Source organism: Silurus meridionalis, chromosome 6 (genome assembly GCF_014805685.1).
Source record: "Silurus meridionalis isolate SWU-2019-XX chromosome 6, ASM1480568v1, whole genome shotgun sequence".
Lineage (NCBI taxonomy): Eukaryota > Metazoa > Chordata > Actinopteri > Siluriformes > Siluridae > Silurus > Silurus meridionalis.
Window position 1 is genome coordinate 1,100,980 of NC_060889.1, and position 16,005 is coordinate 1,116,984.

A 16,005-nucleotide genomic window follows, 5' to 3' on the forward strand; every position below is an offset into this window, starting at 1 on the left:
TCACTTTCATTGGTCTAATGTTATGGGGCTCAGTTTTTTTGGCTTGAAGTTTGTGAAACCGGGAAAAACCCAGGAAAAATCCATAAATTAGCCACTTCATTGTTTAAGCCACGGGGTTCAAAGCGTGGGGAAAATGTAGCGGCTTATAGTCCGGAAAATACGATACTCTCTTCTTCTTTTATGAGCCCTTCTGCAAAAATGAGTGTTTAATACGGAGTGGACAACAAAATATTTTTTCTCTGAAGTCCGATGAAAGGCTGTATGCCTAATATGCCAAGAAACTGTCTCTGTCAAATTTTAGAGCCCATTGTGGCCCGTGAGGCAAAAAGTTTGCCCCTCCCTGTTCTACATCATCTTTTGGAGAAAATCTGCATGGAGTCTCCATTACTATTCCACTGTTGCTAATCAACACAATGCATCTATTGGATATGTTGTGTCTCATGATATAACAAAGAAACTGTACATAATCCTCTGCACACTTTGGTATATTATTTACTTTATTTGATAATGTTTGCATTTATGTGTGTAGGATAGAATTTTGGATCAATATTATATATGACTGTGATCATATCTTACAATTTATATATTCAGAAATATAAATTAAAAATCAGACAAAAGCACTTGACTTACAGAAAAACCCATCATTTATACATCTTTAAACTTTTAGATTTTAATTTCTTAATTTCTCATTTTTTTTTTCTGTTTTGTGTTTCTTCTCTTTTCCCTGAGCTTAGTCTTCTTGCTTTTTTAAAGAAATTACATAACATTTAATGAGATTTTAGTTCTGTGAAATCAAGCTGACAGTGTGTAGATTACAGCTGAGGCTCATTACTAAGAAAAACCAGAGCAGGAGTACGGATAACACATAAACATTGTGTATAACAGAAGAACAGGTGTAGTCGATATCATGGAAGTGAATGTAAACATGTAAACAGCTCCATCTAGTGAGAAAAGCATGAATCTGCTGCAGTCATGTGTAGTGCTTTTTGTACAGTGGAGTTGGGTTTCCTGTCACTGTGGGCGTCAGAGCGCAGTAGTACAGTGCAGAGTCTGATACAGCAGCAGAGGAGATGTGCAGATCCACTTTCTTTTCCTCTGTTTTAGTATTTGTGATGGAAAATTGAGGATGAGGAGTTTGAGCCTCTCTGACAAGTCCACTAGATTCATCAATCATCAGCAGAAACTCTGGTCTTGATCCAGGTTTTTGTTGATACCAATAGAGATAGTATACTGTTCCAGTATATGTGCAGGACAGTGTGATGTTGCTGCCTTCATTTGAAAATACATGGGTTTGGTCTGGTTTAATGCTGATGTCAGCAGCTTCTGCTATAAAAAACATTATAAGGTAATAATTCACATTGAAATTGTGCTTCTTCTGGATTATAAAAAATAAAAATAAATTAAAGTGTAATGTATAAGACTTACCAATATCAGCAACAGTGAGGAAAAGCAAGAAGAGGAATAACATTGTGATCCTGAGTGTTTAATTCAGACCTCCAGCTTTAGAATAAATGACAGTGATGACTATTTAAAGTTGTCTACTCTTTATTGTTTACTTCTCTCTATTGTCTACTTCTCCACCTCAAGGTTCACCTTGTTTCTGAATGTTAATGCATATTCATGACAACTGTGAATGTATCTGCCCCCTCCATGATGGAGTCTGTCATGATAAACCCCCTGTGGTCATGACTGGAGCTGTTGGGAGGAACCCTGATGCTGCTGCAGAACAACCCACAGGAGACAAAGCAGGAGAGACAGAAGTTAGTGTGGTTTCATTTGCAGGTAACACAGGCAGAGGAAACACAGAACAGCTGTGCAGCTGATGTAAAACACACACACGGCAGCTTAGTGCTTTAATAATGCTGTTATATTATGTTATGTTATATTTTTATGACATCAGAAGAAATAACAGCATGAACCTTAGCAGAAATCATTCTTTTGGATTAAATATTAACAATTAATTTTAAAGGATTTCTTCATTTATTGTTGGAATTGGAACTAAGACAGAAACCTGTATTTGATTAAAACAGGTGAACAGCTCCCCCTACTGGAAATGAGACAAAGCTTCACTTTTTGTACAGTGTGTATGAGTTTTGTGTCACTGTGGGCTCCATGGCGCAGTAGTACAGTGCAGAGTCTGATACTGCAGCAGGAAAGATCTCCAGATCTACTTTCTTTTTGTCTTTATGAAGTCTGATTGATATTCGTGGTTTAAGATGTTCAGCTCTTTTGACAGTTTCTGTAGTTTTACTAATCATCAGCAAAAACTCTGGTCCTGATTGAGGCTTTTGTCGATACCAGTGGAGAAAAACGGCTGAGTCGTCATATGTGCAGGTCAGTGTGGTGTTACTGCCTTCAGGTGAAGATGTGATGGTTTGTTCTGGTGTAATGCTGCTGCCAACAGCTCCTGCTGTAAACACATTACAACAAATATTTCTCATTTCATTGCTTAAGAAAATTTGTTTCATCAACTGAATCATCATGTTTATGTTTCAGTACAAATCTCCAGCATCCACATAAAGTTTGTGTAGAATATAAAAGACTTACCAATGATTTGAACAACTATGAAAAGAAAGAAGAGGAACATGATGGTTGTGTCTTGCAGTAGATATAAATGTCAGTATCTCTGTGAAACTGTCTAAACTGTATCTCACCACATCGAGCTCCGCCCACTTTTACTGAGGTGTAGTCATGACAATTCTGTCATCAATCCCTCAGTTTGTAGTCGTGTAAATTCTGCCCTCATTTCATGTGAAATTACAAAGATGGAGTAATAATATCTTAATTATTTCTGTTAATGTCCAGGTTTTGCTGCATTTTATGATTAAAAATAATAGGAATTTAATGTTTCTAAAATTAAAATATTTGTTTTTTGTTAACTTCACTGATATAATAAGACATTTATTACAATTTTTGCAGGTCACCAGCATTAAAATATATTTCTGAGGATAAAAATTAATGTACAGTTGTTTATCTCTTTTTAGTTTTATTTTCTACTTCTTTTTTCAGTTGAAATGCTTCCACAGTTTTGTGTGTGTGTCTGTGGTTAACTGATATCAAGTTGGTAAAGAAAATATCTGTCATCGCCTGTGGTTTTCACACACTTTAGGTTTTTGTACAGCCGTTCAGTGACTCTGTATTACTGTGTGTCATAATCAAGAGCACAGTAATAAAGTGCAGAATCTGAGAGCTGTAAATTGTTGATAGTAAGTTTAGCGGAGTTTGATGTGGTTTCTGCCCTGAATCGAGATCCACTTTTATTGTACTCTTCAGAAGTTACTCGCTTTGCACCTTTAAGCAATACAAACTGTGGTGTGCTGTTAGGATATTGTTTGTGCCAGTGAAGCCAAATACGATCACTGCTGGTCTCATATGAACATTCCAGAGTCACAGTGTTTAATTCTTTTCCCACAGTGTTGGCATCGTCATCCATCGGCCCAATTTTATCTGCAAGACTGCCTGCTGTAAAGAACAAAATGTAAATAAATAAAAACATAAAAATAAACATTTAAACTTTTTTACACATACTGCATCCAAACCTTTAATTCAATTTTGTTTTAGATAATACAATGAATAAATTCATGAATATGAAGTACCTGTAACTACAGTGAGAATCAGTGGTGTGTATCTCACTATGTACAGTAAGGTGTAGAGTTGAGTCATTTCTGAACACAGCTCTGTGAGGATTCTGTATAATAGTGCTGTATGTGCTGAACTTTACACATGAGGGAACACGTCTCTAGAAGGCCACACCCAGGAAGTGCTGCTGTTGTAGTGTAGCTTGTATGTAAAGTCACTGGTAGGTATGTGAAGTAACGTCAGTGTGCTGTATCAAGTGCCATGGTTGGGCAAAAATACATCAAAATGTTTTTTTTTTTTTTTTTTTTTTCTTCTAACCTCTTTATTCCATTGAACTGAGATGTATTTTTTTTAATATTTAGCTGTGAAATATAATTAACTACTTAAATTTTACACTTTTTATTTTAAGAAACATATTCTATTGTAAAGGAAACTGATGAACTGCATCACATTTCCTAAGGTGTTCTCTGTATTAGTGAATTGGGTTGTGAGGAAGTATGTAGTTAGTATTTAATCAGATTATTGAGTATTGAAACTGTTCATTCTAAAAGTTTAGTGATAAATAGAACTACAGAAAAAGTCACATGGTGCAGACAGGAGACATGTTTTTAACTGATCTTTATTCTAGGGTTGTTTACACTCAGGAACACTGAAGATGAATTTGGACAGTAAGTAATATAAACAGTCTGCTACACAATGGTTTTGGGCTACAATTCTCATGAACATTTTCATTCATTCATTCATTCATTCATTCATTCATTCATTCATTCAGAATGAGCTGAATCGTCTCCGTCAGTGAACAGCTGAAAACCTCAACAAAGCTAGAACTATAATGAATTGATATTCTTTGTCACACAGATGAGGATGGGTTCCTCTCAAGGTTCCTTGAGCCACTGGCTTGTTCATTATTGATAAACTAATTATCTATAAATATAAAATATATTTTTGTAATCTTTTAATTTCTGTAAAGCTGCTATGGGGGAATGTTTATTGTTAAAACTGCTTTACCATGTACTAATGGTAGGGCACAATCATACACACTCACACACATTTACATACTACAGATTATTTGGACAACAATTAGCCAACAATGCATGTCTTTAGGTTGGTGGAAGAAACATCTGAAGCATAGTGGAAACAAATTCAGCACACACAGTGGAGGTGAGATTCAGAAACCTTAATCTCAAAAGTGCAAGGCAAACAAGCCAACCTCCAAGCCACTGTCTCCCCCTGTTGGCAGTCTTTAGTTAAACATACCAGTGTGGAGGTTTTTGTACAGTGCAGCTGGATTTCCTGTCACTGTGGGCCTCAGAGCACAGTAGTATAGATCAGAGTCTGATACAGCAGCAGAGGAGATGATCAGATCCACTTCTTTATTAGTTTTATTAACTTCAGCATCCAGACGTGGTGGCATGGGGTTAGTTTTTCCTCCAAACAGATCGATGTAAAGAAGGAACACAGGTTTAGATTTTGGATGTTGTCTGTACCAGTGCAGGACGGTGCCTGTACTACTTGTTTCATATTTGCAGGACAGAGTAACATCATCACCTTCATCTACAAATTTATGAGTGAAAAGTGGCTCTACTGAATCTGCCATGGAGTCACCTGTCATAGAGAAGAGAACATAATGTTTTAAGCTTTTACATAATGAATCTGAAAAATACAGTATATAAATCTCCATTAAAGTTTTTGTGAAATAAAAAGTCAGTGTATAACTCACCTAGTGAAAGCCACAGACACATGAATATAACAGTGAACATGATGAAGGTTTTAGCTAAAAGAAAATATTCTGAGGTCTGAATATATGAACATCTTAAAGGTTCATGAAGCTCCACCCCACAGCATCAGATGTCAAAATCAACAGTGTTACTGACAGCAAACACAAAGTGTAGGCAGGTGTGATTATGTAAATACAATCATTTTTGACAAATAAAATATAAACTTTTACTTTTTAAACAGTTTAAACTAAGTAAAACAGTTTCTCCTAATTTGGTGTCTCCAAATTAGGGGGTTCAGCTATAACAGATATACTGTATCACCTAATACTAGAATTATTAAATAACAATGTTTATTAAGAATAAGGACATTAATAGAGATTTATATTTTGTATTTGCTTCTTAATGACTGTTAAACCTCTTGATGCTCAGCTCTAATAAAAGTATGAGTTATAAGTATTAATGAGTATTTATTCTTATGACAGTTTAGTGTGAAGTGGACAGTTGTGTAGTTTTATCAGAATGGTGTCTCTATAAATGAGTTGAGCTACTAAGAGTAATCAGGGCAGGAGTGAGGATAATATTAGTGCAGTGTGTATGATAGAAGAACAGCTGTAGTTTATATCACAGAGGTTTTATTGTGAAAATGAGGATTCATCATCAGAGAATGTGAGCAGGGTTGTGTGGAGCTCTAGTTCTTTTCCCACAATTAGATAAGTGACTGCGCCATCTAGTGTTCACCAAGGAGAAAAACCTTAACACACTAATAAATATTTACTCCCACATTCAGGTCATACACACATTGCTAACATTTTCAAACCCAGGAGCAATTTAAAGTCAGAAATCCATCTACTAGGAGCCACAAAAAAAAAAAAAAAAAAAAACACAGTCTAATATTGATAATAATTTCTCCAACTCACCACAAATGCAACAATGTGATGAAAGTGTGACATTCACAGTAAAAATAAATCACACTTCAGCCCTGAACACAATTCTAGCAATGCACAATTCAAGTGCACTTCAGCATGTTAACGGAGGTGTGTGTGTGTGTGCTGAAGTTATTGTCAGTTTATGTAAAGCCCGTGTCTGTGTGTGTTTCTAAAAAACATGACTATAGGAAATTTGCTGGGATAAATGTAAGTGTCAATGAGTGTGTGAAAGGGTTTGTGCATGGAGTTCTGCAAAGGACTGATATCTCATTCAGGGTGAACCTAATTGCACAGAAATGACCCGTGTAGATAATTTAATAAAGAATAAATGCATGTACCAACAATATATTATTTTTATAAATACGAGAAAGAATCCTTAAGGGTATTTAAACTTCTCAAAATATTTGTCAGAACTTCCTTCAATATACTTTAACAAAACAGTGTCAGTGTTTTTGTACAGAGCAGCTGGATTTCCTGTCACTGTGGGCGCCAGAGCACAGTAGTATAGAGCAGAGTCTGATACAGCAGCAGAGGAGATGATCAGATCCACTTTATCTCCACGAATTTTAGCATCCATTTGTGGTGGTTTTTCAGAAAGTAGAGTTCCAGTCTGCATAATATTAAGAAGGAACTCAGGTATAGATTTCGGTTGTTGTCTGTACCAGTGCAGGTAGGGGGTTGTATCACTTGTTTTGTATCTGCAGGACAGAGTAACACTTTCACCTTCATCTACAGCTTTATGAGTAAAAAGTGGCTCTATTGAATCTGCCATGGAGTCACCTGTCATAGAGAAGAGAACAGAATGTTTTTAACCTTTACACAATCAAGCTCGAACTACATATGTCAGGCACATAATTGTGCTTTTTCTTGTTAATATCCAGAAAAAAATGATTATTAAATCAGCATTTAACGTAATAAAACAAATGTATGTATAACTCACCTACAGAAAGCCACAGGTACATGAATATTACAGTGAACATGATGAATGGTTTTAGCTGAATGAAGATATTCTGTGCTCTAACCAGTTAACATGATTAGAGTTCATGAAGCTCCTTCCTACAGCATCACATGACAGAGTCACCAATGTTACTGACAGACTGTTGATTCTTACTGAAACACACTGGTTTTACATTCAGCATCACATGGGGAATCTGTCCACATTTTAATCAAAGTCATTATTAAATGCTGCATATTAAAATCAAAGCCTTCATTATTACCAGCATATTCTAAACTGTATTATCATCATTTACCACTGATTTTAATGAAATCTTTAAAATAAGGATTGTTACCCAACCTGATGTCAGAACTGATGTGACTACACCTCATCTTTTTCTTATGAAGTGCTGAAAAATCAAACTTGATTGAGGGCTGTGGACCAAAATGATTATTAAAATGAAAATTCGCCATGATTCCCCTTTATTTATCAATTCATTATATTTAGATATTAAATAATAAATAAATAGAAAGCAGCTCAGCTAATGTAGATTTATTTTCTGCACTTTCTAGTTCAATGAATCATAGCACAATGCAAACATAGAAATAATTCCATTAACAGTATTATAGAGTTTAAAACAACGATTCAAGCTATAAACAATAAAGCCATATGCCTGCAATATCAGTGTCCTCTAATGAGAGACATGAAGCTGGTCCTTATATTCAAAAGTTTGGACTGAAAGTTTGCTCACAGAAGAAGGTACTGCAATTTTTTTGCAGCTTAAAAAGTAAAACAAAAACGTTATGGTAACTTAGTTATGAATCTATGTGGCAATGGAATCCTGCTTCCTCTTTTTTATCCTGTTATCATATATGACATGATGGGCCAAATCAAAGGTCAACAGGGGACAACTTTGGCCTGCAGACCCTAGTTTGGGCATCTCTGCTCTACACTAAAAGATATAATAAAATCAGTAAACTATTGCATGTTTTAACTGCTTTTGAATTCCTTTCGTATTTATTTTATATTTTATATTGTAGTTTTTCCCATGTCCTCCAGATTCTCCTTTTCTTTTCCCCTCCATGCCAGCAGATGGATCGATTACTTCAGATAAGTTCTAAGTTTGAATGTTAATTCTATCAAATGACGACGCTCCAGTTAAATAAAATTAATCAAAGTTACAGTGTTCCATAAAGTTCTAGGACACATTACTGATCCAGGCTACTTTAAAGATTAGTCTCAGGTTCATCACCTGCTAAACTCCTTCTGCTTAATTAAGGCACAATTTATTTGTGAATTCCTCAATAACACCTGTGTAGGAAACACTGATGAACTAATACAAGATTTCTTTTTCCAAATCTATTGTTAATGAAGGAAATAATAGAAAGTTTGGGTCTCACAAATAAAATACATTAACAAATTACCCTAATGATTGTTGATCTTCAAAAAGAAGCTGAAATTATAAACAGAAGGTTGAGCATGCAGAGGTAAACATGTAAATGTTACCCGCATCAGGGCTGGGAAGCCTGAATGGGTGAGGTGAATTAACCGCTTCTGCCGGCTCTGTAGAATGATAAATAAAACGCTGTGAGACAGGAGTACTGGCTGTAAGCTCCGGCAAAGTTTAATTAACTCTGTCATTTTTCTTAGTTCACAATGTATTCACAACATTCACAGGTTTAACTTTTCAGAACAATTATTTTTTATTTGTAACACATTATAATCAGTCACAATACATTGACCTGCTACTGTTTTCACATCCTCATGAACACTTATTCCATTTTCACACTGTCACATAAATAATTCTTGCATTTAGCTTCGCAGTAACCTCATGTTTTACATGCAAGACGCCATTTTGGCTCTAGTTCACAAATACATGCACTGCCATTTTGGCTCGAGATAACTCCAGTAGCAAATGTACATTTAACTTACTTAAACTTTATCATCCACTTACAATCAACCTATAAAACACTTTAGAAACATTCCTAAACTCTTCCCAAATGAGTATTTCCTCTCATTTCGCTTTAAATTCACATATTTGTCACTCGTGTGTGAGCTGATATTCGACTCATTACTACGGCATGCATATGAACAAAACTAACAGTCTTTCTCAGTAACTTAACAAAAATCAACCTATACATGTTTGAAACACAGCTTTTAACACCAATTTCGACCAGTTTTAGAATCGTTTTTGCTCACCTGTAGAATGATAAATAAAACGCTGTGAGACAGGAGTACTGGCTGTAAGCTCCGGCAAAGTTTAATTAACTCTGAACGCCCGGTGCAGTACCTTAGTTAAACAGCGCTAAACGCCCTCTACAGGAAACAATAATAACAGCAACATTTTCTTTACCCACAACAAAGAATGTAACAATGAATTTACCCATCAATAAACAAATGTTGAAGGCATCATTTATGAACAACACAAAATTTTAAAGGGGGTGTCCTTTTTTTCCTCTTTAATTTTAACATCTATACATATATTTTTTTTTCAACCTACTACACTCTCCCCTTCTTTTTTTTTGATGACTACTGACATCTGAATAACCTCTGAAAATGTGTTATTTGCTTTCATTCTCTTCTTTGAATCACTACCTCAGTACACCTTATGACAACAATGACAACAAGGGTTGGTGGCCATATACTGAAAGTAATGTGTCCCATTTGGAGATATATATGGTTGGGTGAGTTGTAGTGAGTGTACCTCTGATCTCCAGGGTTGGTAAGATGGAACACCCAGAGTGTCATATGTGAACATTTCTCTTGGTTTTCCCACTCTTTGTGTCCTTCTCACATTTCCTTCCTCCAACCCTGTAGTTCCCCTTTCCATTTCATTTTCTGCAACTCTGACTGTTTCTCCTTCATTCCTTTGCCTCTCCTCATCTGGCATCACAGACCTTTGATTTTTCCCAGGAACAGATGGAGACTCAAGAATTTGTTCCCACTCCTGACCCTGGTTCCTTGGTGATTCTGTTGCAGTTGGACGGAGGTAAGAATGGTTTTGGGTTGTTTGAGTTTCAAGTTCACTCTCTGTTGGTGGAACTGTCACAAATCTATAGCAAGGTATGTTCGTACGAAGGTTATACCGGTAAGTATGTTCCTCCTCATCTGAGGCATCTGAGTCTGACTCATTCTCCAGCTGATTTCTTACTTGTCTTCTGTGTTTCCCTTTCCTTGTCTCCTTAGCTTCAGCACTGGGATCTTCCAAAGGTAAATCATTGACAGCGAGCAAGAGGTTGCGATGAAGCACTCGAAGGGTCTTGGAACCTGTCTCGGATTGTATCTTGTATACTGGGCTATCACCGATACGCTCTAGGACACGATGTACATCCTTTTCCCAGTATGCACGTAACTTTCCCGGGCCACCTCTTTCCGAAAGGTTTCTTACCAACACCCGGTCTCCTGGTTGAAGAATGACACCTCTTACCGCTCGGTCATAGTATTTCTTGCCCTTTGCTGAAGACTTTTGACTGTTCTCTTTCGCGATCTGATATGCTTGCCTCATTCTGTCTTCCCATTTCCGTGCAAAAGTTTGTTGATTTGAACCCTCTGTCTTGTTTTCCAGGTTAAACAGCAAGTCGACAGGCAATCGGGGTGATCGGCCGTACAAAAGGAAGAATGGAGAGTAGCCGGTTGCTTCATGCCTGGTACAATTATAAGCATGCACAATGTGAGGCAAGTAGTCCTTCCATTCCTTCTTTTTCTTTTCCTCCAGAGTCCTGAGCATTTGCAGAATTGTCCGATTTAATCTCTCCACAGGGTTACACTGAGGATGATATGGGGTGGTTCTAGAGTGGGCTATTCCTGACAACTGTTGTAACCTCTGAAACAGTTGGTTCTCAAACTCTCTACCCTGGTCGTGGTGGAGTTTTTCGGGATACCCAAAGCGAGGAATGAAGTCCTGGAAAATCTTTTCTGCTGCTGTCTTACCGGACTTGTTTCTCGTAGGATACGCCTGCGCGAAGCGGGTGAAGTGGTCTACCAGCAGAAGAATATACTCACAACCACCCTTGCTTGGCTCAAGATGCAAGTAGTCCACGCTCACCAGCTCAAATGGGGAACTAGATGTAATGGATCCCATGGGTGCTCGTTGGTGGACATGTGGATGCTTTTGTTTTATGCAAGCACACTTAGTTGTTACATACTCCTCAATCTCCTTCCTCATTGAGGGCCAATAAAAGCGTTCACGAGCGAGATGGAGCACTTTCTCCACTCCTACATGTCCCATTTCATTGTGCAACTTTCTAAGTACTGTGGTTTTAAACCGCGGAGGGAGAACTAATTGTCTGGCCTGTCCTGTCTTACGGTACAAGATCCCGTCCTCTAGCTCCAATTTGGTCCATTCAAAGAGAAGTCGCCTTGTTTCTCTTTTCATGTTATTCTTGTCTTTTTCGTTTGGTGTCCAGCCCTGTTCTTTCAACATGATTATCTCACATATCGCTGGATCATCTCGTTGTGCAGCTTTGATGTTTTCATGGGTGACTGTGGAGATGCTACCCTCAGTGCATATTACATCTTCCCCTGGACTACTGAGCTCTAAGGCGGCAACCCACGGAACATCACTGTCGGCCATAGCTTTACTACCCTGCCAAACAGCAGACACAGTTTCAGGTGATTAGGTTTTCGTGTGTTCACCCATGACCTCAATCAGTTTCAGGGGTTGTCTGGACAGTGTATCGGCATCGACATTGGCTTTACCAGGTCGGTATCGGATGTCAAAGTGAAAGTCCGCTAACTCACCCACCCAGCGCTGCCCTACTGCATTCAACCTTGCTGTGCTGAGGATATAGGTCAGCGGATTGTTATCGGTGTAAACTGTGAATGTTGGAGCATAGTAGAGATAGTCTCTAAACTTATCGCAGATGGCCCATTTGAGTGCCAAAAATTCCAGTTTACCCGAGTGTAGGTGGTAGTTCTTTTCAGCCGGAGTTAATGTGCGGGACCCATACCCGATGACGCGGAGTTTATTGCCCTGTTGCTGATAAAGCACAGCCCCTAACCCTTCATTCGAAGCATCGGTGTGTAATACAAAGGGCAGGTCACAATTTGGGTAAGCTAGCACTGGCGGGCTTGTCAACATATCGACAAGTTTGGAAACAGCCTCCTGATGTTTTGCAGTCCAAACGATTGGGGTTCTCGAGTTAAGCTGCCCTTTTTCATTCTTTCTTAGTGCACCTCGACGATTGGGAACTTGGGGGTTTTGCGTACTCTCTCTTGTTCCAGGTGGCGTGAGGAGAAGCTCAAAGAGTGGCTTGGCCAATCTCGAGAAGTCTTGGATGTAAGACCTGTAATAACTCAGGAATCCCAGCAGCGTCCGCACTTCTCCCACTGTGCGAGGTTCCTTATTTTTCAGGGCCCTGACCGCCTCCAAGTCTGCTGGGTCTATTTGGATTCCATCTCCGGACACCAAGCGACCAATGTATCGCACTTGACTTCTAAATAGCTCACATTTTTTTGGTCGAAGCTTAATTCCATGCTCTCTCATCTTACTAAAAACATTTCGAAGATGGTCAACATGGTCGCTGAAGGATTTTGAGTAACACAGTACATCATCTAAATAGACAATCTAAATCTCTAATACCCTCCAACACTCCTTCCATGCATCGTTGAAATGCAGCTGGGGCGTTTGTTAACCCAAAGGGAATACGCACCCACTCGTATAGTCCCCATGGAGTGTTAAAGGCAGTGACATGTCTAGAGTCCTCACTCACAAATCCCTGATGGTATGCGCTTCCCTGATCCAGAATGGAAAACCATGAATTTCCCCCAAGGCTGTCTAACAGATCTTGAATCCTGGGGAGGGGATGTCGATCAGGGATGGTCTTGCGGTTAAGAGCTCGAAAATCGACACACAAGCGCAAGCTACTGTCTTTTTTCCGAACACATACCACTGGTGACGAATACGATAAGGATGACTTCTTGATCCAACCTCTGTTCAACAGATTCTGCACATAGTCTTTCACCTCCTTATAAAGGGGTTTTGGGATGGAATTATAACACCTCTGGCCTGGTGTATCATCTGATAAACGGATTTTCAAATGCAGATCAGGAATACACCCGATGTCTCCCTCATCCTGAGCAAACACATCTGACTCCTCAAACAACATTTTTCTCACAATATCTTGTTCCTGTTTATTGAGGTGTTCAAGATCAACAGGTGGGTGCCATTTTTCTCCAACTCTTCTCTCATGATGTTCCCTTTTACAGACATCGTCCGCTGACGTGAGCTGGGATGCACACAAAAGCGCACCATTGATCTGTTGATCTGAATGTGAAATGCTGGAGGAAGAGCAAACGGGTCTAATTTCGCTGATGGGTTCGATATTACCTAAGACAAGTCTCTGAGGTAGGTAAATGTTATGATTTGTGGAATTTTGAACTGGAATCTTCACTGTCTTTGAGGCACCAGGAGGCACATTTACAACAGCAGGAAATAACTCCAACCCTTCGGGGATGAAACTTTCTGACGCTGGTTCGAACATCATGGTCCCACCCTTGTGCCCTGTTCTTACTCTGCATTTTACCTCTAGGACCTGACCACAGGGGATGGTGGCTCCTGACTTCCCAGTCTTTACTTTACAGCTGGCAGTACATTCTTGGAGGAGGTTAGAGTTCACTGTGGACACCAAGGTTTCAGTGGCACCTTTTTGCATCTGCAAAGCTTCAGACAGAAGATCAATTAGGCTCAAGTTATTTGCACAGTCATTATTCTCCCTTATGATCTCCTCAATTACATTGAACCCAAGCAACGGGCAGTCCATGCATTTTTGACTCACCAAAAGGGCCACTTGGATGGCGATTTTGTTTTGTTTGCCACTTGTGATCTCTAATAAAACCTCAACCCACCCATCAAAGGGTACAGTTGTCCCATTTGCTGCAGTGACGTGCAGCTGGCTATCTGCTAATAAAGATTCTAGTGGTTGAATTTCGATGTTTGGTAGGTTCTTCTTTAGCCACATCTGTCCAGCCATACTGATCTGAGCTCCACTGTCCAAAAGCATTTGAGTCTGGACACCATTTAAATGGCAAGTTATCATGCAGCGACTGCCAATCAGCTGTGCGACACGCTTTCCTCCAATTTCCTTTGCTCTGTTGGATGTGTTCTGTGTTACAGGTTGCTCACTTCTGGGTGCATGGAAAGAAGGTTGGGACACGAGATCTTCTCCGGTCACTGGTGGTCCCTCCCCAGTGACCTCCTCTCTTTTAAACCCCGACTTTTCATGAGACAGCCCACAGCTCGGTGCCCTGCTTGACCACAGAAGAAACAGTGAGTACATACTTCAACATTTTGGGCTATACACTGTTGACATTTACCCTTTGCCTCTGATTTTACTGGTTGTTGTGCACTTGCAGCAACGGTTTGGGTTTGCTGTTGAACACCAGGGCCCATTGACATGACAACTTTCTCTAGATTCTTCGTCAATGCAGATACTTGTACAGAAAGTTCATGAATAGCATCACGATTGGCTCTAACTTCGGCATGATTCAGTGAAGAACATTGCCCCTCCACATCCTCCTGCTGTGTCACACTTGCAATTGTGACTTTGGATTTGTAGGTGTGACCCATTCGTTTTTGTCTTTCAGTTTCCTCACTAACAGACTGTGTAATCAGTTCTAGGATCTGATCATCTGAGGTTTCCTGTGTACCTATTGCTGCTTTAATGTCCCTCCGGACAAATATGTATTTTTCATTTAGACCCTGATACAGTGAGTGTAGAAAAACACCTTGGACCAGTTTGCGGTCATACTGAAACTCAGATCCTGTTTGTTCTGAAGCAAACAACACCCTCTGCTTAAGCCCCAATTAACCTATACATAAACTGTTGAGGGGATTCTTTGTCCTGTTGTTTTGCATTGCTCAGCTCCTGAAATAATTCAGTACTACTTTTGTCCCTAAGGTGAGCTCTAAGGAACCGTTTCAACTCAGCTACGGTAAGGCTGTCTTTTGTAATAAGCATCTCTTTGAAGGTACCAGGTTTGATAACCTTTAACACTGTTCGAATAACTTCTGACTCTGAGAAATTTTCTGCTATACCTTCATCAATTTGCTTACAAATACTGTTGAAACTCAAGTCTGAATTTGAATCAGAAATTTGCCCACCGTAAATTTTGAACTCTCTACGTGGCAGATATGATGCAACATCAGAGAATCTGATCAGACCAGTCATTTGTTCAGACACTCTAGGCAGTGGAATAGTTTGTTCAGCTCTTGAATGTGATGTCAGACCTGGAGTTTGTGCTACCTGCACCCTTGCAGCCGCTGATGTCGATGCAGGTCGCGATACCAGTCCCACAGTCTCTTCATTTTCTGCGACATCCGAAGCCGAATCTTGTTCTGTAGCAGTCAACTCACGAACGAGGTCATGAAGGGTCAGCAAACGGGCCATTCCTTGGTCCTCTAGACGCTGCAGTTGTTCTCCTCGCATGAAATCAACGATGACGTCGTAGAGTTCCACTTCTGTTGCATCCCCGTCTGGGACCCCCTTTTCTCCCTCCTCCGCGCAACACAGGGCTACCTTGTAGAGTGCTTTGCAGTTAGAAGAGCAGACCAGCAGGTGAAGCTGCTTCTCGATCTCCCACCGTAGTTCTCGAAGAGTAGCCATGACTGGACTGCTGGTGTCTGCCGTTCAACTCGCTGGTCTGGGATGAATGACGTTTAACCACTGTGGTTCTTTGATGATCAGCACCCGACCACCAGGTGGCGCTGATCCCGGACGAGCCCCCAAATTGTTACCCGCATCAGGGCTGGGAAGCCTGAATGGGTGAGGTGAATTAACCGCTTCTGCCGGCTCTGTAGAATGATAAATAAAACGCTGTGAGACAGGAGTACTGGCTGTAAGCTCCGGCA

At 39.6% G+C, this 16,005-nt stretch overlaps 1 protein-coding gene and 1 long non-coding RNA gene across 3 annotated transcripts; both read right to left on the bottom strand.

Annotated features, from left to right (window-relative positions):
* Positions 1-6,862: 6,862 nt before the first annotated feature.
* LOC124387902 lies at positions 6,863-10,118 on the bottom strand. 2 transcript variants are annotated; one of them, XR_006926267.1, is made up of 4 exons: positions 8,582-10,118; positions 7,518-7,591; positions 7,164-7,279; positions 6,863-7,003 (listed from the first exon to the last, which is right to left on the bottom strand). It is a non-coding gene; the product is annotated as an uncharacterized LOC124387902 (long non-coding RNA). The 2 variants fall into 2 exon arrangements; XR_006926266.1 differs by having other exon boundaries at positions 7,518-10,118.
* Positions 10,119-11,766: 1,648 nt separating this feature from the next.
* On the bottom strand, positions 11,767-15,760 carry LOC124386985. The gene is given in 4 exon segments (XM_046851058.1): positions 11,767-12,724; positions 12,726-14,402; positions 14,660-14,927; positions 15,043-15,760. Coding segments are annotated over 4 exon segments (3,615 nt in total). The 3' UTR covers positions 11,767-11,772.
* Between the last annotated feature and the right edge of the window lie 245 nt (positions 15,761-16,005).